Consider the following 27115-nt stretch of genomic DNA (forward strand, 5'->3'; position numbering starts at 1 on the left):
AAATCTGAGATTCTAGAGGAATACTTTTATATCGGTGAAGTATTTTCGTACTTTGCAGTTGTGACAGTTTGATTTACTTAGCTCCTGATAATTAGTTGCTAACTATTACCAAACGTTTAAATAATAAAAGAAAAATGACTCTGTTAAGCTTTAATACAATGCTTAGCTTAATCAGCATCCTCTTCTTCAATATTTAAAATATATATATATATATATATATATATATATATATATATATATATATATAAAGCTCCAGGTACACCGATATCGTGGGTCACTCTTGGTGTCGGGTGCCGTGGAACGCGGCGGTGTGTCGCGTTTTAAAATTACGGCTCCAGTCCTCTTTACCCATACCCAGCCGGGCCGGGAACAAAGACACAGCACTCCCGGGCTCAAGTAATACAGCAAAAAGTTTTTAATCAAGCAAATGACTAAAAAACTTTTTACTGTATTACTTGAGCCCGGGAGTGCTGTGTCTTGTGCCCGGCTGGGTATGGGGGGGGAGGAGGGAGCGGGGGCGGAGGGAGGGGAGAGAGAGAGAGAGAGAGAGAGAGAGAGGAAAAAAAAAAATCCATCTCGGGGTTTGTAGAGATGCACATAGACACTTTTAGCGACTACTGACATGTACATTCCCAACCCTGTCATAGATAGTTGTCAAAGATGAATGCTTCTCTTTAAAGCTGATAAAAAATTAGATGTGTTCAGTATAATAATGACAAAATGCGTTCTCATAGAACCTCAGTATTTTAACTTCTTTCATGTCGAAATATTGACTGCTTGAGTTTTTTCCTTTATTGGTTTTATGTAGCGCTTGATGGATACATTACAATTGGATCCTGAAGGAATGAAAAAGGATCTTGTGGAAAATTCTAGAAAGCTAACAGTTTTACGAGTGAATGAAAAGTCACTAACAAGGCGGTATACCACACTTCTTGAAATGGAACAACATCTGAGGAAAGAAAACAACAAACTAAGAACTGAATTAACAGAAATTGAGGTTGCTGTTGAAAACAGAATCGGCTACTTGCAGAGATATAAGGTATCATTAGGTTATTTATTTATACACCTTTCCTGTATTCTCTAGACAGTGCTTTGCTGTGTTAAATATGCACATATAAGGGGGACGTGGCTACGGAGGCGACCAAGATGGCCGCATCCGCCTGAAGCTCCGCCGATCGGGCTTAAGAGCTTCCATCCAGCTCGATGTAGGGGCGGAAAATGATTTCCGGACACCATCCTGCCGCACCCGGGAACAAGCGGAGCTCCTTTTGAGGTCTGGAGCGTGGCGGCACTGAGCCTGGAGACAGGGGCGGCTCTAGGCTCATGGTGGCCCTGGGAGCGTAGGTAGGGGGCCCGGAAGAGGGGTCCGGAAGGCGGAGCGCGCAGGCCAGTAAAGAGGGGAGGGGGTCAGGGTGTTTAGAAGTGGAACAGAGCCGGAGGCCGCCAAATCCCTGCCAGGGGCCACCACGCAAATATGTATCCATCCTCAGAGGATTAATATATTAAGGATATATATATTGGCGTGGTGGCCCCTGGGGTTTGGTGGCCCTGTGCAGGTGCACAGCTTGCACATGCCTAAGGCCGGCCCTGCTGGAGAGGCGCGGGCGAGAGCGGGCCTGTGAGTGAAACGGCGCCACGGCCCATGTTATTGCTGCGGAGGTGTGCTGCTGGGCAGTGAGTTTGCGCCCGTTCCCCTCCACCCACTGCCTCTGCGATCCCTTCCGCCCGGCCGGCGGGCCCCCTGCTGTCCACTCTCTCCCCGCCGCCCTTCCGTGCAGATCCCCTGGTCTCTGGTGCACTCGCGAGTCGCTCTGGCCTGGTGGGTGTCCAGAGACCGGGGCCTGTAGTGCTGGGCTCGGCGGGGCTTGGGGGATAGATTTGCGGGTGGGGTCTCGGCGGGGGCAGGGGGCTCCAGTACTGGTGCGGCGTGTATGCCTGCACCAGGGGCAATCTTCCCTGCGGCACGGGCTCTGTCTCGTTCTGGTCTGGGACCTCTTTGGGGACTCTGACTGCATTGGGTCCCTGATGGTGCGAGTGGTGGCCACCTAGAGAGACCCCCCAACCCTGCTGCTGAATGCTATTCCCTCCTGCGGCTGCTACTTTGCTCGTGGTCCTGCTGGTTTCCTGGAGCCTGTACCTTCGATTGGGAAGCCGCTGTCTGACCTGCTGTGCCCACGGACTGCCCTGACCACTCGTTCCATGCGTCGTGCCTGTTGCTGTACTCAGGCCTGGACTCCTGGTTTGCTGGTCTGCCTGACTGTGCTTTCCTTTAGGGGGTCTGGCCGCCACTGCTGCATTGTGACTCGGGCCTTCCACAGATTCCAGCTTTGCAGGAACGCGGCAGCTGTACTGGCACAACCGCTTCCCCATGTCTCACCTGATCCCTTCGCGGTCATACATGGTTGGCCCCTCATCGTGATCGCGGATTGCTTCCTTCCTTTAATTACCACTGCACTACTTGCCCCTGCAGCTCCTCGATCTCTGCCTGTTGCGGTCAGTGCAACTGTATGGCTTGTCCGGGTGTCTTCCACTTGTTTGGCGCTCTCCTCTGAGTTGCTGAGTCCGCGCAGTAACGCTTGCCTTGCACTTATCCCCGCTGGTCCCCCTTCTGGACTCAATCACGGTGGTGAAGAAAGACCCTAAGCAGACCAATCTGCAATTTGATAAAACGCTGGGAGCGGCGTCCGACGCTCCTGCTGATCAAACCGCGGAGTCCTCCGGCTTACAGGACGCTGATGGCCCGGCTTCCCTTGCCACGGCTGTGCTAGCTGAAATGAGGGCCGGTTTCAAAGCGTTAGAGGGCCGGTTTGATGACCTGGACAAGAGACTGGCGAATTTGGGTACCAAAATCCAAATTCATGATCGGCGGCTGGACGCCGTGGAATCCAGAGTGTCAGACGTAGAGGACGGTGCTGCATCCTCTTTGAAGCGACTGGAGAGAGTCGAGAAAATCCTCAAAGATGTGGCTATTAAGAATGAGGATTTGGAGGCCCGCAGTCGCTGAAATAACATCCGAATTATTGGCGTTCCAGAGACGACAGCTACCGGCTGGATGGACACATTTGTGGAACAACTACTGACGGAATTATTTGGTAGGGAAACCTTCACGCAGGGCTTTGGAGTTGAGCGCGCCCATAAATTGCTGGGCCCCCGTCCTCGGCCGGGCCTGCCCCCCAGACCAATCATCGCCTGGCTTATGAACGTCCGTAATCGAGATACCGCTCTTCGTGTGGCTCGCAACATGAGGGACGTCCAATGGCAGGGGAATAAGATGGCCTTTTTCCCGGACTTTACCATCGTGGTGCAGGAGGCAAGATGCAAATTCCAGGGGGTCAAGACAACTTTGAGAAACCTGGGACTGCGTTATGGCATGCTATAGCCGGCGAGGCTCAAGGTGGACATAAATGGCAGGTCCTGAGTGTTCGATACTCCGACGAGGCGCAAGAGTTCTGCCGAGACTATAAGAAAATCCATGCTGGGGCTTCTGGAGCGCCGGGATCTGCTTCCCCACCTAAGGGGGAATCGCAGACGAGTGTGGAGCTCTTCTCCCAGCCCAGATCGGGTTGATGGATTCTTTTTATGTGGTTTCAATGTGTCCTGATAAGCTTCTTTAATTTCTTCTTAGACATGTCCCTGTGCTTGTACTATTGTTGAATGTTCTGATACCCGATTGGCGTGGCGTTGCCATGTCCCATGGTAAATACCGTAATGTTCTTTTCTAATGTTCTAGCGTTGCATTGTGCTTCATTTGCTCCTGCAGTTATGCTAAGGTCCCTATTGCACATGTGCTTAGTTGTCTATCCAGGGGTAGGCCTCTTTGGGGTTGGAGAGAGGCTGGGTGGTGGGTGGGGGGGGGGGATACGTTGTTTCAGTTTGAATTGTATTTGCAGACTTTTCGATTTGATGATTGCAGTGTGGTTTGGATCAGACATGTGTGGCGAGGCTTTGCAGTAGAGATTTCTCAATGGTTCAACTAGGTAACTTGCCCGGTCCTTCCGGGCTTTCACTTATGACATGGAATGTCAGAGGACTAAATAACACCAGAAAGCGTAGGCAGGTTCTCAATTATATTGTTCGACACAAGGTCGATATCGTATTTATGCAGGAGACACATTTGTCCACGTCGGATCAGTCTCCTGTAGCTGCCAGTTGAGCTTCACATAGGTTTTTTCCAATTACAGTCACTATGCTAGAGGGGTCGCCATCCTCATACATAAACGAGTCCAGTTTGCCCTTCATAACACGCTCCAGGACCCTGAGGACCGTACCCTGATTGTCACTGGTTCATTGATGGGGCAGAAGGTCACTTTGGTTGCAATTTATGGCCCTAATGTGGACTCTCCAGCTTTTTTTCAGGCTTTGCAGGTGCGGCTCCTTTCGCTTGATCCTGGTCTTTTAGTACTAGGGGGCGATTTTAATCTCCCCCTAGACAGTGAAGATTTCCTGGCCGGGCATTGTCAGATACGGTTTTTAATGAAGAGCTCAGACTGGCAATCGAGGACTATTTTGACATCAATACAGGGTCGGTGGACACGTTGGCAGTGCTGTGGGAGGGCTTTAAGGCTTATATTAGGGGCGTATGCATCGCCAAACGTGCTGGGGTCTTATGCGATCTCTGCTCCTCCTTGAATCGTATTGAAAACGACATTGCCACTTTAGACCGCAACATGCTGGAGGCGCCTTCGGAGGCCAGGGAGGCGAGGCGTTTGGAGCTGCTTCTGGAGTTTCAGGAGGCTGCGGAAAGAGAACTATTTTCCTCAGTAGACAACAGGTTGTGCGGAGATATGGTGAGGACGAACGTCCGGGTAAATTGCTGGCCAACACTCTGCACCCCCCGCGTGACACTGCTTACGTCACTGACATGGCAGGCCCTAATGGCACTCCATTACATTCTACCGCGGACATTTGCAATCATTTCCTTTCCTATTATAAAGAGCTCTACACTTCCACGCTCACGGGAGACATGCGCGAACAGGGGGACTATTTATCGGAGGTCGCCCTTGTGTATTTAGAACCCTACATGCAAGACTTTTTGTCGGTCCCCATTACTCCGGATAGTATTGTTGAGGCAATTGACGCTCTGCGGGGATCTTCGGCGCCGGGTATTGGCGGGTTTTCGGCCACTTCTATAAGGCATATAAGGACATTCTGGTCCAAGGTTGGTGGAGGTCTATGCAGAGGCGCTTGAGGTTGGTATCCTTCCCCCTACGTTCAGATAGGCTGTGATTATTCTTTTGCCTAAACTGGGAAAAGACCCTAAATTGTGTGGATCTTATCGGCCATTGTAGTTGCTAAACCTAGACTATAAAATATTGGCCAAGGTTATTGCGATTCAACTGTCTTTATTGATGGAATCTGTCATATCCGCCGGTGCAGTCGGGATTCGTTCTGCACAGATCCACCTCTCTTAACTTGCGGACCTTGTACACTGTGTTGCATAGGATCGACCCCTCCACGCCCGCCACTGCCATATTTCTGGATTTCTGGATGCGGATAAGGCATTCGACTCCTTTGAATGGCCCTTTTTCCTCTCTGTCATGCGCCGTATGGGTATGCCTGAGTGCTTTGTCTCCACGGTGGCTCTGCTGTATACCAGTCCGACGGCCAGGCTGCAACTTAATGGCACTCTCTCTGACCCTTTCCCCTTAACCCGCGGTACGAGGCAGGGGTGCCCTCTGTCCCCGCTCCTTTTTATTTTAGCCAAGGACCCTTTGGTGCGCCAGTTCCAAGAGAATCACTTACACCGTGGCCTTCAATTTCGAACTGGTCCTCTGTTAATTTCTTTGTATGCGGATGACACTGTCCTTTACGTTAGGGTGCCCCATGTCAACTTAGAGCCCTTGCTTCTAGAAATCATTAGGTTCGGTAGATTTTTTGGACTTAGCATTAATTGGCACAAATCTGTTATTTTCCCTCTCACTTCCTGCACCACCGCCTGGCCTTGCGAATTCCCTTTGGAATGGTGTAGTGACTCGGTTAGGTGCCTTGGAATTCATGTTCACCTTGAAATAGCCACAATGATTAGACTCAACTATGTTAGAGCGATTAGTTCCTTGGAGTCTCAGATCGGAAAATGTCTACATCTTCCGTTGTCCATGGCAGGCAGGATTGCTATTATTAAGATGGTCGTCCTACCCCGGTTTCTCTATCTTTCTAACAATAACCCCATCCCACTTACGAAGAATTTTTTCCTGCAACTGCGTACGTTACTTATAAGTTTGGTGTGGGGGGACAAAACGCCCAGAGTCTGCTGGAGGACTCTTACACTTTGCGATATGGCAGAGGAGGGTTTGGGGTTCCGGATTTTTATTTGTACTACCTAATTTTGCACAATGCTGCTACGCGTATGCCTGGTTCCACCCGGATGCCCGCGTCCCATATTTAAAACCAGAGGCAGACTTGGTTCTTCTGCGTCAGCTCATTCATATCCTACCCACAGGATTCCCCCGGGACCCGCGAGATGTTCAAACGGACTTGACCACGTGTTGGGCTTGGGACAGGCTACGTAGGCTGCTGGGATTTGAATCATTATATTCCCCTGAATTACCTCTTCCTAATCCTTCTCTTCTTCGATAACTGGGGAGACCTTGGTCCAACGTACGTTAGAGAAGTTTCATGTTCGCACATTTGGCGATCTATTCCCGGATGGTCATGCTTTTTCGATCACGGAAGAGGACCGCTTTAGTGAGCGCTCCTTTATGGACAATTTCGTCCTGACTCGTGTTCGCTCCATTTTTCCTTCCTTCCCTGGTTCCCCTGAGCCGGCCCCTCCATTGACGTTGTTGATACAGAGCCCGGCGGGTGCACACTTGATTTCCAAATTATATAAACAGTGTTGTGCGATTCGGCCTGTGTCTAAAGCTAGGGTGCGGGCAGCCTGGGAGGTGGATTTTGGTAAGACTATTACTGATGACCAATGGGAACAGTGTTGTAGAGCCACCGAGGAGGTCTCCTTAAACAGCAGACACAAACTACTACATTTTAAGTTTCTCCGTAGAATGTACCACACCCGCACGCTCACATAGAATAGACCACACTAGGCCACACCATTGTCGAAAGTGCATGTCTCCCTTTGCGGATTTCGCTCACCTCGCCTGGACGTGTCCTAAAATACATAATTATTGGACGCTTGTTCACGATACACTGGGGGACATATTGTCGATACAGCTTCTTCCCACTCCCGAGATAGCCTTGATGGGTTATGTGTCGAACTTCCCTTGGAAATTTCGTAGGCTGGCGGCCTTGGGATTTCTGTGGGCCAAGCGAGAAAATGCGCTATTGTGGGGCAGCAGCAGAGTCCCCACTCGTCAGGCCTGGCTTAGAAGCTTGGCGTTTTGCAATGTCCAATGTGAAGAATTTTACACCTTACTCCCCAGCACTTCTCGACCTGTGGACATATGGGGCCCAAACAGAGACTACGTGGCCCGACACAAGGCGGCGCAGGGCTCACAGACGGCGGCTGGTATAGTCCCAGAGGGAGTGGACTCGATGTCCTTTGCTGGATGTGAATGTTGGGTGCTGTTTAACATGGGGCTTTAGCATTTTTACCTCCTGACTGTTTGGCTTAGTCCTCCTCCTGGAGACCTTGATGTCCTCCATCATTTTGAACTACTGTGTTGATTAGTTGTATGTACAACATGTGTGTTCCATATTGGATTGTATTTCGCTTCTTGCTTGCATCGCCATGTATGACTGTACACTGCATGATTTACTATGGTTGAAAGCTGTCGCTGTTGTTGCCATAGTCTGCATTGTATCATCACTGCTGCTTGTCTGTGAAAAAAACAGAAATAAAGTTAAAAAAATGCACATATAAAACAGACTGAAAAGAATAACGTGAATTACAAGCAGTCATGAAATAGGATTTGTAATAAGTGTGGTGATTTAGGGCCTGATTTAGTCTTGGAGGACAGGTTACTCTGTCACAACAGTGAGGGATTTCACATCTGCCAAAATATAAATCCCATTATATCCTATGGGATTTAGAGTTTGGCGTACTGAAACAGTGACAGAATAGCCTGTCTGCCAAGGTCTAAATCAGGCCCTATGGGATTTGAAATGCTTCTGAAATCACTACAACACGAGGGCTGTAAATTCATTAGTAATTTTTCAAATACACTGTTCTCTGGAATGGCATCTCCTCATGCTTATAGTCTTAAAAATATGGCCATTGTCGGGATGCCCTGGACAATTTTAATTGAAAATGTCAAGCTTGTAAACATTAAACCATACAAAGTTCAAATATAAAGTTTCTTTTTTCTTTAAAAATCTGAGTGCTATCAATGCAATATTGTACTGGTTCTCCCATGTTTTTTCTGCAATCATTCTCTTCTAAGGGCATGGGCTCCTGATTTATTGGAACGTGTAATTTTCTGAGATTTTTTTTTCTATTTTTCCACATGGAAAAAATTCTCTAAGATACATTTAAGTTGATTTGAATTATTTATAACATTGATGATTTTTGTTTTATTGAATGATTAATGTTTTAATTATCTATTATGATCGAAATATAATAATCTGATAGAGAGGTCTAGACGGAGATTACTTACTTTAGTATATTCCACAGAAGTCAGACTGGATCTGGAAATTTTTGAGTAGTACCTCTGTTTACTGGTAGGTGGCATAATTTGATTGCATGTGGGCACCACCCATGCATGCTGATATCAGTTCATTTCTTTCCATGCCATCAGCGAAGATCTGGAGAGCTACCTCTGTCCATTTTTGGGACAACCGTTTTCAACAATTTGTCAACCCTTTTTTGAGACCTGGTGCGAGGATATCGCCCAGTAAACCTGTGGGGTTTAATCCTTGTAGGTCCTTTCACTGCTAGCTGTCTGTGACAGACCCCCATCTGGTTTGTCTCTGGTGCCCGGAGCCAGGGTACAACTTTGAGGGCTTGAGAACTACCGTGCCATAAACCCCAAGGAACTACAGGAGTGATCACAGAAGCTCCTCATTGTCTGACGCTGGTCTACTCCATGACACTCCAGATCCCGATCGCATGGAAGATCCCGGGCCTGTACCCGGAGCAATTCAAGGCACTCCTCATTGCTCTCTAAACTGCCGGGTAAGTTCCTCAAGAATTCAAACCATTCCAAGAAGTCTAGGCGCTCTTCGATTAAGCGCCATCAGTCCAAGTCATTAGGCAAGGCTTAGCAATGAAGTTACCACTCTAGGCTTCATTCCCACTTGCCGTCTGTAAAGCCTGTCCCTGGGGCCACTTTGCATCTCCCTGAATTTCCCAGAGCCGAAGCGACCACACCACACAGATACAGGAGTTCTATGAGGCCATGCACCTCATTTTTGGATAGGCTGATCCCTCTGGAGCACTGTCAGGACTGTGCTGGAGCACTGTCAGAATATGACGAGTGCTAGGCAGAGCGATTATGTCTTCAGTGACACTCAGACTCCATGCCTGGCTCAGTTTTCCAGGCCTTTCAGGGCATGTCCAGGAATCCCTTAATGGCATGCCCTTTGATGGCACCCACATCTTGGCGATAAGGCAGATTCTGCTCTGGAGCACTATAAGGACAGCTGGGCCACCAACAGTTGCTGGGTTTCTCCATGGCCTCGCATCAACCCCATTTTTCCTTTTGCCCCTTCTGTGGCTACGGATGGCTACCAGCCGCTTCCATTCAAACCCAGCCACCAAAACCCATAGGCTCCCCAGTACTTTTGTGGCAGTTGACATGGTTTCCACAAGCCTCGTTGGACACACTGCCAGGGGTCTACCCAGCCTGCCCCCACCTTCCCTGACCCAGCAACCGCAGATTCAAAACCTCTTTAGTTTGCCCTCTTACTATCATGGGCAACCAGTTGGCAGCAGGATCCGACCTCCCCTGCCGGCAGTCCATAACATCGGCCAAGTGGGTACTTCAAATTGTTCAGCAGGGTTACTCCATGCCCAATCTGCCTCCTTCTGCTCCATCAGGAAGCGCAGATTATTTGGGCCCAGGGAGCCATCACGAGGGTGCCAGCATTAGAAGTAGGTCATGGTTCTATTCCCACTACTTTCTGCTGCCCAAGACTGATATAGGTTTCCTCCCTATTTAGACCTTTGCCCTCTCAACTTCTTCCTGAGGTAGGAGAAATTCTAGATGTTCCCATTGACTCAGGGTCTGTCTTCCCTGGGCCATGGAGACTGGGGGGTATTGCTGGAGTTGCAGGACACCTACTTCCCCATCATGCGGTTCACGTTGGGCCACAAGCAATATCAGTTCACTGTGCACCCTTTTTTACCTAACCAGTATCGCTCAGGTGTTCACCAAGGTGATGGTGGTGGTTGCAGTACATCTGTGGAGTATAGGGGTTTACCTATCTTAATAACTGGCTGTTGATGACCGTCTCACCTCAGGCAGACGCCACCCACCTCCGACTGTGACGGACCTTTATCCACTGGGATTCTCTATCAATGTGCCGAAGTCACATCTGACTCCCTCTCAGACGCTCCCTTCGTTATGTTATGTTAATTTAATTTATTATGTGTGTGAATCACCCTGAAAGGTGTATCTTGGCGCAGCTCAGAACATAAACCGGTAAGCTAGACTCTTACGCCACAAACAGCTCAGTCTTGAGAAATTTCCTGAATTTAAAATGATCAGTACATTGACGTAAGTAAAATGGGAGCATATTCCAATAGAAAGGGGCTAAGTAGGAAAAGGACCTTCCACCTGAGCGAAACTTTTTTATTCGGGAGACTGTAAGCGGGGCTTTGTCGCTGGATCTTAATGGTCTACTTGACCGATAAGGGAAAAGCGTTGAAGATATTTTGGCCTTTGCCTCTGAAGGACTTGTATCAGAATGCAAATTTAAAAAATAATTATTTTGTGGATTGGAATACAATTAAGAGAGCATAAATAAGGAGAAGAAGCTGACCTGGGTGGAAGATTGGTAATATAAGATGCGCTGCTGTGTTCTGAACCACTTGCGGTTTATTTACCAATGTTTCATTTATGGAAGCTAATAAGGCATTACAATATTCTAGGCGGCTGATAACCAGTGCTTGAACTAAGGTCGTTGTGCTTGTTACGGAAAGTTTTCACTCTCCATCCACACTATACGAGACCTCACCAACAAACCCACAGGCGCCAGAATCAACTTTCACAGCGGGATGAAGTTCGTTGCCACCTGGATGAAAGACAGCTGACTCAAGCTCAACTTGGATAAGACCATAGTATTCATCCTGGAACCCACCCCCTCAGCCTGGGACAACTCCAGGTCTCCCACCGCACTGGGAACCCATCCCACGGACCACGGGCATAACCTTGGCATCATACTGGACTCATCGATCACAATGAACCGCCTGATCAATGCTTTTCCCTCATCCTGCTTCCACACGCTCTGCCTGCTTCAAAAGACCTTCAGAGGGATCCCCACAGAATCCAGAAAGACGGTCACCCACACACTCGTCACCAGTAGACTTGACTACCGCAACGCCTTCTATGCCAGCGTCACCCAGAAACAGCTCAGGAAACTTCAGAACGTAAAAAATGCAGCAGCCAGACTGATCCTCAACATCTCCGCAGCATAACATAACACCTCCGACAACTCCACTGGCTCCCAGTCAACAGGAGAATCACCTTCAAGTTTTCACACATGCCTTCAAAGATCTCCATGATGCACGACCAGCATATCTGAACCACCGCCTCTCATTCCACGTACCTGCCAGACAACTTTGCTCCACCCAACTTACCCTGGCCACTGTCCCACAGATGCACAAGACCAGAACCAGAGGAAGATCCTTCTCCTACCTCGCCGCCAAGACCTGGAACACCATGGCCCTCCACCTCAGGCAATCCCCATCGCTGCCCTGATTCAGGAAGGATCTCAAGACCTGGCTCTTCGACTGAACCTCCACGCCCAGACGGACCAGCAGCCCCCCCACCCCTCAGCGCCTTGGGACCCTGCGGGTGAGTGGCCACACTTTACAAACTCCTGATTGCGGTCCCCTCTCTCACACCTCTGGAAGTAACACAAAGCTGCATATAGGTGCAACCACTTTCTTCTATAGTCAGTTATGGCTGACATCCAGGTGTAAACTCTGGCCTCCCATGAATTATGCTTCAGGGTTGTGTCTACTGTGACAGACCTCATTCATAAAGAAAGATGAGGAGAAGTGCCTACTTTAAAAGAAGCAGAACATAAACTTCAAAGACCCAGGCCCTAAATTACATTTGAGGTCAGGAAAAGGACTAAGAAGGGGAGGTTGTGTTCCCAAAAATGTGTCATTAGCCAGATGGACTGTGTGAGGAGGGGATGCTCTACATGTCTTCTACCTGTGACTAGGACTGGTGGCAAAGGCCTGCTGGGTGAGGGACCATCACCCAGGCACACCAAGGCCACCTGCCCTGGAGCACCATTGCCTGCCTGCTTGCCAAGACCAATGCCCTGTGAAGAAGAAGAGCGCGTTGGAGAAATCTGCACACCGATTGGGCTGTTGTCTGTGTTCAGGAACAGTCCGGTATCCCCAGTATGCCGGGAGAGGGCCTCTGTGATCCCAGCCCTGCAGAGTCTGCACCTGATACCAAACTGTGCGGCAACTCCATACACCTGAAGGGGCTACTGGTATCACTCTGGCCAACTGTTCAGACCATGGCCTGGACAAAAGGATTACTGGCGTGATCTGATAGTCTAGTCTGCCAGCTGCACCTGACTGTTTCTCCGAGGAGCTCAGGATGCTTCTGAGGACTGCCCACCCTCGCCAGAGCTCCAGTAGGAGGTAAAAAACCTAGTCACCCCCTTACCTTTTGTATTTGCTGAGTGGGTGCAGCTCCAATTGCTGGAAACCGACCAGCAGCGCTGATCGACAAGAAGAGCCTGCGCTGCCAGGTGCTGTCGCGCCCATCGCGAGCAGTCCGACTTCGCCATACAGGATTCTGACTTGGGAGGAGAGGAGAGGGTGCTCGCTGCACTGCTGAACACTGTCACACTGCCGGAACGTGTAAGACTTACATTGGGCATTTGCAGCCCTGGGAGATTGACTGCTCAAGGTGCTGCGGCATCATAGACACTTTGACTGCAAGCTTGAAGAGTCAAAAGGTAACTTGTAAGTATGATATAATTGTTTGCATTACCTGATGTAATCCACATTTGTAAAGTGCAAACAATCACCCGTAAGGGTCTCTAGGCGCTGGGGGCCGTTGAGAAGATTAAGCAAGCTATTGCCCAGAGTCACATGGTGCTGGGCTAATCTGCCGCCGGCACCGGGGTTCGAACCGTGATCCCCAGATTCCGGAGTCAGCTGCCCTGGCCACGGCGCCAGACCTGATGTGGCTACCAGTGAATGGGGATTAATCCTGAACATGTTACACAAAGGCGGGTGGGACAGGGATTAGCCTGACAACTACTAGGTACCAGATCTCAATTGGGATTGTACTATTGCGCTCTATGCGTCAGTGTCCGCTACATTTTTTTAATGAAAATTTGCTCTGATAAAACACTCTAAATCATTATAATACATGGGTCATTGCCCAGACACCTCATCCCTCTGACCTGCGCTTTGGTTTAATGCACTGGAACCTGTGTATGTAATGTAGTGGTATTTCCTTGTCAGTTGCGGTACTACTGGTCATAGTGAAGGGCTGAGGAGGGCACTGTACTCGTATATATTTTGCCTTCACCTTCCACTTAGGAGTAAAAATATGTCTTACACAGTGTCTAATATAGTGCAGTCATACACATATAGGAGGGGGGCAGCTTATTTGATCAAGAACCGACGTTTGCCCATCAGATTGTTTCTTCGCCCTCTGAAGCAGATATTGCTTTTTCTTCCCAGAAGAAGCCTGTGTTAGTAGTTTTCTCTCTTATGTTAACTTGGTTAGAGTGTAGCAAGGAATTATATCTCGGTTTTCCTCAGAAGCACGTAGTACACAAAGGGAGTCACTGTTCCTTGTAGCGGATGAAAGAGGAAGAAACTTTTTTTCGTATGCTACTCTATCTGTGTTGGACAGTGTGTCCTCATCATAATGCCCTCACTCACCCCGAAGGATGTCATTCTTCATCATTTGGGCTTTGCTCCTCGTCGGGCCAGTGCTGCAATGCTATACGGGTTCGCCGAAGGGTCTCTTTATCGGAGATCTTTTGATAAGAAGCCGTTTCGGTGCGTGGGTGTAAGTGGCAGTGAAGTCTAAAGTTGTGTGTTAAAAAATGACTGGAGGGAGACTGGGTACTATTTATTAGGGTGATCCCTCTGTCATTGTTAAAACAAAGTGTGTAGTGCTCTAGGGGATATTATGTCCCTCTGTAGCTGGGTATATGTCCCTAATGGACATATATAACTGTCAACATGTTTCGTGCTGTATGTGACCACAGAAGGAGATCCAAAGCGCTTCTTCAGGACCAACGGAAGGTCAATTTTAGTGTCAGTGGCGGCCCAAAGTAACCAGTGCCACCATGTTTGTAGCTTTTCTGAAAAGAGAGAAAGTGTAGGACAAAAGTATGGTGTGGTTAATATCTTGTCATGATAGGTTGTCCGTGTCATCCATTCGAGGGCCTGGTGTGCATTACCTTTAGAGTGAGTATTATCGCTATTGGTCGGCATAATTGCATGTATAATAACAGTGATGTGAATAATTAAAATGATTTGCTCAGCATAGTGACAGACATACATTTCTAGGTATAAGATCAATGATTAGATTTTGCCAGTGTAGTTCTATATCCATACGTTTACTCTGTCGTTCATACAGTACCCCTAGATAAAGAACCCAGGTTGATGCGACTCTATAAAAAGGCTCATTCATAAGGTAAGTATATGAACCACAGCTGTCTAGGTAGATAATACCGCAAGTTAGGCCTCACCATTGATGGCAAACCTCTAGACACTGTTGTCTTGTTTTTTACAAAATACATCATGTTTCTCACCCCTTCAAATTAGAGTCAGGACCTCATGAGATCAGTGAGGGCACTCGGGAACTGTGAAATGAGAGAAGGCAAAGAAAATAGTGTTGAAAGGTTTCATTGTATCCCGCTGTTGTTGTCAATAGAGTTTGTTGTTGAGAAACAAAACTGCATTGTTTTGAAGACTAAGAAAAACATTATAGCTGTTATACAGAGTCCAGGGACGATTCCCGGATGCTGGTGGGATACGTTCAGTTAGGGGAAGTTGACAGTGCACAGAGTTGTCAGGCTTCGGTATGATTTAATGGTTTTGGAGGCCTGTGGGGAACTGCACAGCGCTCTGCGTAGACTTATACACCTTCATAGTACCCCACTTATCTGGTCAAAAAAAGGTTCTAAGTGGGTCAGTGAACTATGCATAAAACCAGACCGTACTCGCATTTTAGCAGGTGTGACACAAAAAGACAGCACATGTATTAATGAGGCTTCGTTTTTAAGAAACAATTGTTTAAATGCTAGGTGCTAATAAGGCCAGGGAGATGTTGACTCACATAATGAAAGGGTTTTCCCTTTCTATTTTACTCACAGTTCTCCTGTAGTAGCAGGGCCGATCCACCTGCAGGCCTCTCCCTGTCTCCGCCGGTAATGGGTAGGTTGGCCCCTGTCCCTTATATAGCGGAGGTGCGCTGTCAATCAGTGAGCTAATTACATGTTAATTGGAGAGTGTGTTAAGTGATTCATGGGCACCATCTTGTAATGGGGTGTTTGAGTAGCCATAGTTCTTGATACTTATTTTTATCAAGCTATTGTTACCAGCGAGTGTCCTATAATAGATTCTTTATTTTTCTAAGTGTGATGGTTGGTGGTGCAGGTAGTAAAAACGTACTAGTAAATCTTACAGATATATTTATAGGGCACAGGTGCCATCTTTGAGTGGTGTAGTTGGTAGGTTGATTGTTTGACCGTGGGTGCCATCTTTGAGTGGTATCCTGATTTGTTCTTTTTCACTATATGTGACTAGTCAAGCCCCATTTCTAACATTCAACATAAATGGTTTTGTCCTCAATCGGGGTGTCTGAGGTGGCCTGTATTCTGATAAAACGACATATGTGTGTTTTGTGTGTCTCTATAGTTTACACATCATTATGGTAACTTTGTTTTCAGAATTGGCATGAGAAGAGGTTGATGGTGAGGTGGTCATTAGGCTACACTACCTCAATCCACGGTAGTTCATTGTTTAGACCATGGGTATTTGTCCGTAGCCAGTAGACTCATCTTTGTTCTTTTTTAAGTAGTGTCCTTTTAGACCATGGAGGATTGGACTCTGTGACAGTCCAGGTCATTTTATCTAGTGTATGTCCTGTTTCGATGTAGTGTCCGCTCATTTTAGTGGTGTTTTTCTTGCACCGTATATTACTTCTGTGTTCGTTCACTCTTGTCCTCACGGCTCTGGTTGTCCATCCTATATAGAGGAGGGTGCAAGGACATTTCACCATGTACACACAGTTTTTGTATTACAGTTTGTATGTTTCTTCTGTGTCCACTCCTAGTTGTTTAGTTGTAGAGTTGTGGTATGTGTTGTTAGGGGGCAAATATTGCAGGTTCCGCATGGGTAATGCCCTTTGACTTTTGGGAGGTCCCACAGTGCCCTTTTGATTGTCCAGTTGTTTACCTCTGGCCTTATGTGCACAACCATGGCTTTAATATTCTTTGTACGTCTGAAGGCGAATCTTGGGCACTCCAGTTGCATCCCTCCTACGTGCAGGATGTTCCAGTGTTTTAGTAGGATTTTCTTTACTTGATTTGATGTGGTGTGTAGTTTGTCACACATGTAACAGTCTCATCCTTTGGTTTTTCAAGAGTTTCTTGTAATGCTTCCCGGTGATTGTTGCGTGCACGTTTCTGCGCATGCTTTATGATTCTCTGCGGCTAGTTCCTCTGTTCCAGGTTGTTGCCTAGTTCTGCAGCTTGTGTTTCGTAATCCGTGGAATTGCTGCAGTTTCTTCTGAGCCTCAGAAATTGTCCAAATGGAATATTCGGTCTTAAGGCTTTAGTGTTATGACTGTCGTAGGTTAGTAAACTGTTTCAGTCTGTAGGTTTTTGTATGTTTTGGTGAATAGTTTTACATCTTGTAGGATGATTAATAGGTCCAGAGAAGGGATCTCTTCACTTGAGGCGGTCAGTGTAAATTTTAGGAAAGGGTCCTGTTCGTTAATCCAGGTGTGGAATTCCATGCAGCGTTCTTTTGTGCCTGTCCATAACATGAGTATGATGTCTATATAACGTTTCCACCCTTTTATTTCTGGTTTGAAGGGGTTGGAAGCTGTAGGATGTGTTCTGCCTCAAAATGGGCCATGTATAGGCATGCTAAGCTCGGCGCAAAAGTGCTGCCTGTACAAGTTCTGTGGATTTGTTGGTAGTGTTGATCTTGGAAGTTGAAGAAGTTATTCTTAAGGGAAAGTTCTGCGCATTCCAGGATAAAATGTACTGCTTGTGGTGTAGCCAAGTCATCGTGCCTTAGACTTTCTTCAACTACTCAGTGTAGCTACTTGTGGGATGTTGGTATATAACGCTTCCACTTCGAGGGTTGCTAGCAGGGTGATTTCCTCCGGTCCCCTTATATGCTCAATTAGGTTGATTTTTTTTTGTGTCTTTGAGGTAAGACGGTGTTGCTTGTACTAATGGTCGTAGGAAGTGGTCACAGTATTGGCTGAGTGGTTCAAGGATAGAGTTAATCCCAGGCACTATTGGTCTTCCAGGTGGGGACATGATGTTTTTGTGGATTTTTGGCAAGATGTAGAAGTATGGGGGTCGTAGGTTTGGAGTTCACTGGGAATTCTACTTCATTTTTGCTACTCCATCCATTTGTTTATGCTTCAGCTACTGAGATGGTAATTCTTCTCGTGAAGCAATCTTTGGGATCTGTGTCTATTTTTTGACAGTATATGTTGTCTGCCAGTTGTCTGTGGCATTCATTGTTGTAGTCTTCATTGGTGAGAATGATGATTGCTCCGCCTTTGTCTGCAAGTTTTATTGTAATCGTCTGATCACTGTTGAGGTCTTGAAGGGCTTTCCTCTCTCTTGTAGGTAGGTTGTTATAAACTTTTTTCAGTTGTAAGCCGTTTATGTCACATAGTACCGCCTTTTCATAGGTCAGTATCTTGGTGCTAGTCATTGCTGTGGTAGGCATGAATTTTGATGGTTTACGTAGGCCTGAGTCTGCCGTGGTTGTGTCTGTCTTGTTTATGTCCAGCGTCTGAAAAAAGGATCTCGGACGTAATTTCCGGAAGAAGGTGTGTAATTCACCAGTGAGTCTAAACGGGTCCTCTCTGGGAGTGGGGACAAAGCCAAGTCCTCTCTGTAGGACTGATTCTTGTTTTTGCTCGTTTTTACGCCTGCCTCTTCCTCTACCCCTGCCTCTGTTCCAAAAAGGAGGGCGTTTTGTTGTTGGTTAAGGGTGAGGTGGCGGTGGACCATGGTAGCCAGGATACCCTGGTGGTGGTGCTACTGGGTAGCCTGACATTGGGTAATTAAACAGCGGTGGAGTTGGTAGGATTCCTGGGCCGCCTTGATTGTTCTTCCAGCTTCCATTACTGGAATTGCTACTTGATCTCTTTGAACTGGTGGAGGTAGTTGATCCATCGTCAGATGAGGTGTCAGTGATATTAGTCACGTAATACTCCTTTGTCTATGGATATATCTTCCCTCTCTCAAAATTCTTGGTTTCTTTCTGTAGTTTCGTTATTTTCTTCTGTAGAAAGTATTCCTTATTATCATTAATTTCTGAATTGATCTCGCAACTCGTGCTTTCCACGCAGATATGCTAATTGCTGTCTTCAATGCCTTTTCTGCAATAGTTATCATTCTTATTGTCAGTGCTTCCGATAGGCGTTTGGCGGTATTGATTATGAGTACAAGCAAGTCTCGTGTGCAACTCCAGGCTATCTAGCTGCAGTCTTTTCTGAAAATTATATCTTCTAAGAAGATTTATGGTGCTAAAGTTACGATGAGGCCGTTGGGTGCCATATAGGCCCGCAGATACTCTGTCATAATAGCTCCATCCATTGTTATTTTTACCTGCTGTTTTTTAAAGGCGTCTGTTATTCCAGTCGCCTTGTTAGGTACTTATAGACGCAGAGCCCTCTATTCCTAGCAGGCTCACTGTTCTTAAAATCTCTGACACTATGTCGTCATCAAAACTTAAACCCATCTGTTCTGTCATGATGTAGTTGGGTGTTGTAGAACAGAGGAAGAAAAAGGATATAGAGGTTACGTCCCTCGGCTGATCCGCCATGCTAAATAATCCAATTTATAGAGAGGGGGGACACTAGTAGCTAGTTTGTAGGTCCAGTGATCCTTGCTCCTGAACAGTGGCGTCACTAGGGTTGGTGTCACCCGGTGCGGGTAACTCATGGTGTCACCCCCTCACGACTTACCGCATGGACCTCCGCTGTCGGAAATGTATGGCGCTAGGTAGGTTTGATGTTCTGTCTGCTGTGAAGTCTGGAGTTGGTTACATAGGGGTGTTCCCTATGCTATGCCAGCATTGAAAGCAGTTAAGGTCCCCGAAGGAAGACCGATTAATGCTCCCAGGAACACACACCTTGAACGAATTTTCTAATTTGACCCCATTGTACTTACAAATTACGAGACAACAAGTGCTGGAAAGACAGCTAGTCGGCCCTGAGAAAGCCTGCGCGCTATAGGCTACAATCTACCCAGCAGTTGAAGGCCGCCTCGAAGTGCTGACTCGAGGCGCTGCCGTCCTGTGAAGGGGGGATATGAGAGTGCGTGAAGGGACAGAAAGGAGGCCATGGCGCCTGACCTGACCTGGCCGCAAGTAGGAAGCAGTCGAAAAGAAGGCGCTATGATCTATAATTAATTCTTTTAAATAATGCAACCTCAGCTGATTAGCTGCGATAATCCTACTTGAAGAAAACTTAAGAACATATGCTGGCTTCCTTTTTTAATGAAATGGTTGAACTCATATGGGGCTGATAGCATGATTGAGCTCACAACACAATTTATATAAATAAAAAAGAACAGCAGACGGCTATAGATTCAGGCGATAGGAGTTGGGGGAGGGACAAGTCGAAGAAAAGGGGAGTAATATGTCAATGGGAAGTGAGGGTTAGACCTGAAAATTCCCTCTTCCAAAGCCCAAGCCTTCAAGCTTCAGTCAGTTCAAGACTGAAGTATCACACAGCCAGACAGAGTGAGCTCCATGCCGATGCAAGTTGGTCCTGCTTCGCCGGACTAGAAGGTTTAGGGTCCGAATCACCGAACATAAGGGGCCCTAAGAAACCCCGCAGACATCTGAGGGCGGCTTGTCGCGGCTTCCCGGGAGGACCGTGGCAGCCTTTTGGTGCTGCATATCACCGGTGCAGCACCGATGCATCTGTCTGTCTGTCAATCTGTCCGCAATGAAGAGCGCAGCAACAACAGGCATCAGACTGCACAGGGACGCACTGTCAAAATGACTCGTTCATATACACAAAATATTTACAGATTCAAATGGCGGGGTCTCTGAAGCAGGCTAGCAGGACACATGCAAGACGTTTCATCAGCAAAGACATTTGTGAAGATATTTTTGGAATATTGGAAAACCCAGGAGCCAAAGGTTTCAAGGCGCTGTCTGGCTGCGACTAATGTTTCTGAAATAAAACAGTAGTTTCTCCTAGTAATACAGCTTCTGTCAGGTCTATCAGACCCTCCAGGTCACCCAGTCTCTGATAAATTCTCCATAAAGAGGTGTTAGATCTCTTCAGATTGCACAGGGCTTCAATTCCCTAGCTCTGCTCATCGGAACTCCAGGTGCCCTTGTCAGTCAGGGTACTGTAAGTGGTAAAGTAAAGTTATTTATTATGCTATCGAATCAGAAAATTGAAGAGCCCAAAGAGAGAAATGTGCTCCTGTGTGGGTCCGTTATGTTTGCCTGGCAATAAAGGTTTCCTACAATCTGTGGCAACAGTAGGTTTCCATGAATACAAACGCCTGGGAATCCTGGCAGGAAAACAGTTTGCAGCGCAGTAACTGCAGGACTCCAAGTCAATGGGGTCTTTATCAGTCATGTAACAGAAGAAACTCGACCAGGCCCTGAGGTTAAGACAGAAGAAAAAGGAGACAGGGCCTGCAGTAACACAGACGGTGGGCATATTAACAATCCTGGCCTGTTAATTGTGCTTTTTACGAACAATACACTTATAAACTGAAGCTTAAGGCCCTGGAACTGGCTGTATTTTACTGAGGAATACTAATCTCTCTAACATACACACATAAAAGAAAGACTATCTGTGCGTCAGGCTCCGAGAATGCGCCGCAGCAAAGCAAATGCTGTACAACTTCGATACTTTCACATTTTATGGGCGTCTGAGACAGTGTATACGCAGCAGCGAGTAAAAGATTGTGTGCTTTTTTGGTAGACAACTTTTTTTAGTTGCAAAAGTGGCTTTTGAACAGATAATCATACTATCAACAGCAAGTCTCCCTGACGACACACAGAGCAGTGCCAGAACACAGTAAATCAAATTGAATAAATCGTATGATACGGACTCCTACCGTAGCGTAGGGGTTCTGCAAATCGCCGACCCAGCAGCACAGACTGTCTACACTCAGTACAAGCACGGTGGTTGTGGCACGCATCAGAGCACAGCGCAGGGGCTGACCCAGGGCCGTCATTGGTGGCGCTATAAGATTGACGGCCCTGGGACCCACAAACTGGGTACACTGCGCATCGCACCGTCACCACTATGCTAGTTGGTGGTGCGTGCGTGCACTGGCGCCCCCGCCCCCTTAGCTACGCCACTGGAGCTGGTGCATAAGGGCTTGCACTGTCAAAAAGTCCCTGGATTTGTATAAACAAGAGTGTGTGAGCAACCGGTGGCACTGTAGTGAAGAGCAAGTAGTCAAGCTGCAGCATTGCAGATCTCTTGCGAGACACTAGTAGCGAGTGTGAACAGCATGAGGAAAAAGGTGAAAGCAGGCAGAGCAGAGGCGAGGCTGCAGTGCAGATTGGTGTCACCCCATGCATTGGTGTCACCCGGTGCGGTCCGCACCCCCCGCACCCCCCTAGTGACGCCACTGCTCCTGAAAAGTAAGTAGTACACAAAGGGAGTCACTGTTCCTTGTAGAGGATGAAAGAGAAAGAAACGTTTTTCATGTGCTACTCTGTGGGGGACAGTGTGTCCTCATCATAATGCCCTCACACACCCCGAAGGATGTCATGCTTCATCATTTGGGCTTTGCTCCTCGTCGGGCCGGCTCTGCAATGCCCTACGGGTCCCCCGAAGGGTCTCTTTATCAGAGATTTTTTGATGAGAAGCCGCTTGGGTGCGAGGGTGTAAGTGGCAGTGAAGTCTAATGTGGTGTGTTAAAAAATGACTGGAGGGATAGTGGGTACTATTTATTAGGGTGATCCCTCTGTCATTGTTAAAACAAAGTGTGTAGTGCTGCTCTAAGGGATATTATTGCCCTCTGTATCGGGGTATATGTCCCTAATGGACATATATAAAGGTCAACATGTTTCGCGCTGTGTGTGACCTCAGAACTAGATCCAAAGCGCTTCTTAAGGACCAAAGGAAAGGATCAAAGGATGCCAATATTGCACCCAACAGCCTCATTGTATCTTTAGCTCCACAAATCTTCTTAGAAGATATCATTTTCAGAGAAGACTGCAGCCAGATAGCCTGGAGGTGCAGGCAAGACTTGCTTGTACTCATAATCAATACAACCAAACTCCTATCGGAAGCATTGATAATAATAAACCACTCAGCCAATACTGTGACCACTTCCTATGACCATTAATACAAGCAACACTGTCTTACCTCAATGACACAAAATAAACCATCAACCTAATTGAGCATATAAGGGGACTAGAGAAAATCTAGTAACCCTCGACGTGGAAGTGTTATATTCCAACATCCCACAAGAAGCTACACTGAGAGTAGTTGAAGAAAGTCTAAGGAATCATGTGACTTGACTACACCACAACCTGTAATTTGTATCCTGGAATACGCAGAACTAGCTCTAAAGAATAACTTCTTCAAGTTCCAAGATCAACACTACCAACAAATCCACGGAACTTGTATAGGCAGCACTTTTGAGCCAAGCTTAGCATGCCTGTACATGGCCCATTTTGAGGCAGAACACATCCTACCAGCTTCCAACCCCTTCAAACCAGAAATAAAAGAGTGGAAACGTTATATACATGTCCATGTTATGTACAGGCACAAAAGAACGCTGCACGGAATTCCACACCTGGATTAATGAACAGGATCCTTTCCTTAAATTTACACTGACCGCCTCAAGTGAAGAGATCCCTTTTCTGGACCTATTAATCCGCAAACAAGATGGAAAACTTTTCACCAAAACATACAAAAAACCTACAGACCGAAACAATTTACTAACCTACGACAGCCATCACACAAAAGCCTTAAGACCAAATTTTCCATTTGGACAATTTCTGAGGCTCAGAAGAAACTGCAGCAATACCACAGATTACGAAACACAAGCTGCAGAACTAGGCAACAACCTGGAACAGAGGAACTACCCGTGGAGAATCATAAAGAATGCGCAGAAACGTGCACGCAGCCATCACCGGTAAGCCTTACGAGAAACTCTTGAAAAACCAAAGGATGAGACTGTTACATGTGTGACAACATACACACCACAATCAAATCAAGTAAAGAAAATCCTACTAAAACATTGGAACATCTTGCACGTAGGAGGGATGCAACTGGAGTGCCCAAGATTTGCCTTCAGACGTACACAGAATATTAAAGACATGGTCGTGCACACAAGGCCACAGGGTAAACAACTGGACAATCAAAGGACACTGTGGGACCTCCCAAAAGTCAAAGGGCATTACCCATGTGGAACCTACAATATTTGCCCCCTAACAATACATACCACAACTCTACAACTAAACAACCAGGAGTGGACACAGAAGAAACATACAATCTGTACTACTAAAAACTGTGTGTACATAGTAAAATGTCCTTGCAACCTCCTCTATATAGGAATGACAACCAGAGCCTTGAGGACGAGAGTGAACGAACACAGAAGTAATATACGGTGCAAGAAAAACACCACTAAAATGAGCAGACACTACATCGAAACAGGACATACACCAGATCAAATGATCTGGACTGTCATAGAGTCCAGTCCTTCATGGTCTAATAGGACACTATTTCAAAAAGAACAAAGATGGGTCTGCCGCCTACAGACAAATACCCATAGTCTAAACGACAAAATACCGTGGATTGAGGTAGTGTAGCCTAATGATCACCTCATCAGCAACCTCTTCTCATCCCAATTCTGAAAACCAAGTTAGCATAATGATGTGTAAACTATAGACACACAAAACACACATGTCATTTTTTCAGAATACAGGCCACCTCAGACACTCCGTTTGTGGACAAAACCATGTATGTTGAATATTAGAAATGGGGCTTGACTATTCACATATAGTGAAAAACAACATATCACGATACCACTCAAAGATGGCGTCCATGGTTAAGCAATAGACCTACCAACTACACCACTCAAAGATGGCACCCAAGCCCTATAAACATATCTGCTTAGATTTACTAGTAAGTTTTCACTATCTGAAAGAGACACGTTAGTGATAGATTCCTTACCTTAGAATATCCCCAGGCGTCAGACTGGATCCGGAAATTTTTGCGTAGCAGTACCCTTGCGCGTCGGTAGGCGTCGTCTGCGGCTCTGCGTCCGTCGTGGGTGCCGTGATGACGTCGTCGGAGTACTTAGACGCCGCATCCGCGTGCAGTTCTTCTTTTAACCACGCCAGCAGCGCAGATCCGGAAAAAGTGGTACCTTAGTCATTTTTTGACTAAACTTTTTTGATCCTTTTTGATCATTCTTTCGAGTCTTCGACTCCGAACGGTGCCGGTAGGGATGCCAGGTTTTAAACCTTGTGAGGATTGCGACCGACTAATGTCGTTCACGGACCCTCACCGTCGGTGTCTCCACTGTCTCGGCGTCGATCATGACGACAAGACCTGCTCCGACTGCCGGGCCCTAACTTCGAAAGCTAGGCGGGAGCGGTCCCGCAAGCGACTCGAGCTCAGGCAGTCGGCCCAACGCCGTGAAAGGTCCCGGTCCGGACGGATGTCGAGGGACTGGTCGCGGGAGCGGGGCCACCATAGCTCCGGGAGCCGACATCACTCCTCAGGGTCAAAGTCGTCAGGTAAGCACAAGAAGTCGAAGAGACGTCATCGCTCTTCCGACTCCCCCCGACGCTCACGCGACGCGGCCGGAGGTTCGGGTGACACCGCCCACGCGGCTCTGTCAGAGTCGCGGGCGTCGCGTCCGGCCTCACACCCTCCGGTCCCTGGGCCACGCGCGACGCCGAAGGAGATCAAACGTTTCCTCATGGCCATGAGGTCTCTCACTCCTCCGACGGGCTCCGCGGTGCCTTCGGGCCCAGCGGACCCATCTGGGGGCCCTAGCAGGTCGGGCGCTTCGGCCCCGGCGCTGTTGGGTGCTTCGGCTCCGGCGCCTTCGGGCTCGTCGCCGGTTGACCTAACGACCTCACCGGCGCCGGTCCCTCAGGTGTCACCTCCGGCGCCGTCTTCGGGCGGTGCCGTCCCCGATGCCTCCCTCGATCCGGTTCCGGCGCCGGAGCGGCGCCTCTCTCGACGCCGTTTGGAGAGTTCTACTTCAATGAACCGGCCCCATCATTTGACACCCCTGAGTACCAGGAGATGGGTGATGAGGAGAATTGGGAAGGGTCTGAAGACCCTCTGACACGAGAGTGTCAGTCCCAGGAGGACTCGACAGGTGGACTTGGGGATGTCAGTGGTCTGGATACCTCACCAGACACTGGTTTTGTCTCACCTCCTACCGTGGCTACGGAGGAGGGGGCAACCTACAGTGTGGTGCTGACGCGGGTGGCCAAGGCCTTGGGCCTTGAACTCCCCGTCGCGGCCGTGAGGACTAACCTCCTCACTGAGGTCCTAAAACCGAAGTCAAGCTCGGCTGAACCTCTGCTGCCGTTTAATGAGGCCTTGACTGACGTTCTTTTGGGCACTTGGTCCAAGCCCACTACAAGTTCGCCTGTAGATAGGAACGTGGCCAGACGCCACTGCCCAGCCCCGGGCGACCCTTGTTTCCTGTCCACCCACCCCACCCCTGAGAGCCTGGTGATCCAGGCCTCCAATTCCCAATCCGCATTCCCGTCGGCTCCGCCAGACAGGGAATCCAAGAGGTATGAGCAATACGGCAAAAAGGTATTCTCCTCCCTGAGTCTGGGACTGCGGTCTCCCAACACCGCATGCCTCTTGGGCTGCTACAGCCACTCTCTGTGGGATACGGTCGCGGACGTGCTGCCAGAATGCCCGTTGGAGGTACGTGCTAAACTCGGCCAGGCTCTTGTGGAAGGCAGAGATGCGGCACGGTATTCTATCCGGTGTGGACTGGATACCACCGACTCACTGGGCAGAGTGATGGCAACGACGGCCAATGTCCAGAATACACTCATGGACATGCCGTTTGATGGCCGTCGCTTTTTTGGCGACAAGGCAGACCATGCGCTTGAGCGCTTTAAGGACTCCAGGGCTACAGCCAGGTCCTTGGGCCTCTCGGCCCCGCGCCAGCCTTTCGCTCCTTTCGTGGCCAAGGAAGGGGCGTCCCCACACTTGCTGCCAGCCACGCATCGCAGGGTAATATCCAACGTGGTGGCGGCCGTGGAAACCGCCGTGGTGGCGGTAGGGGGCAACGGCGAGGTCAGTCCACCCCTTCCCCCGCAGCAGCCACCTCAAAACCCTCCTAGTCCGTGCTTTCAGGCCCATGTGTCACCAGTGGGGGGCAGGGTTTGCCATCACCTCTTCCACTGGCGCACTGTCACATCGGACAGGTGGGTGCTGCAAATCGTCCAAAGGGGCTACTCCCTCCCCTTCGAGGCGACCTCTCCAGCCATGCCACCGCAATACCACCACGTATCGGGGTTTCATTTGCGACTTCTGCAGGAGGAAGTTACAGCCTGGCCAAGGGGGCCATCGAGCGCGTTCCTGGGCCAGAAGTAGGGTGTGGTTGCTACTCCCACTACTTTCTGGTACCCAAGAAGGGCAAAGGGGGCCTACGCCCTATTTTGGACCTACGGAACGTCAACGGCTTTCTCCGGAAGGAGAAGTTCAAAATGCTGACACTGGCTCAGGTCTTAGCTGCCCTGGACCCAGGAGACTGGATGGTAGCGTTGGACTTGCAGGACGCTTATTTCCACATCCCCGTCCTGCTGGCCCACCGGCGTTACCTGCGGTTC

The 27115-nt window shown here is 48.3% G+C and overlaps 1 protein-coding gene across 2 annotated transcripts in view; it reads left to right on the forward strand.

Moving 5' to 3' along the window:
• Window positions 1-27115, forward strand: part of CEP290 (centrosomal protein 290) — a 1500249-nt gene that overhangs the window by 539336 nt on the left and 933798 nt on the right. For both annotated transcript variants that reach the window (XM_078678872.1, XM_078678869.1), the window contains exon 24: window positions 809-1039. In XM_078678872.1, coding sequence (XP_078534998.1) covers window positions 809-1039 — 231 coding nt within the window. The remainder of the gene's footprint in view (window positions 1-808; window positions 1040-27115) is intronic.

Source organism: Lissotriton helveticus, chromosome 1_1, assembly GCF_964261635.1.
Source record: "Lissotriton helveticus chromosome 1_1, aLisHel1.1, whole genome shotgun sequence".
Lineage (NCBI taxonomy): Eukaryota > Metazoa > Chordata > Amphibia > Caudata > Salamandridae > Lissotriton > Lissotriton helveticus.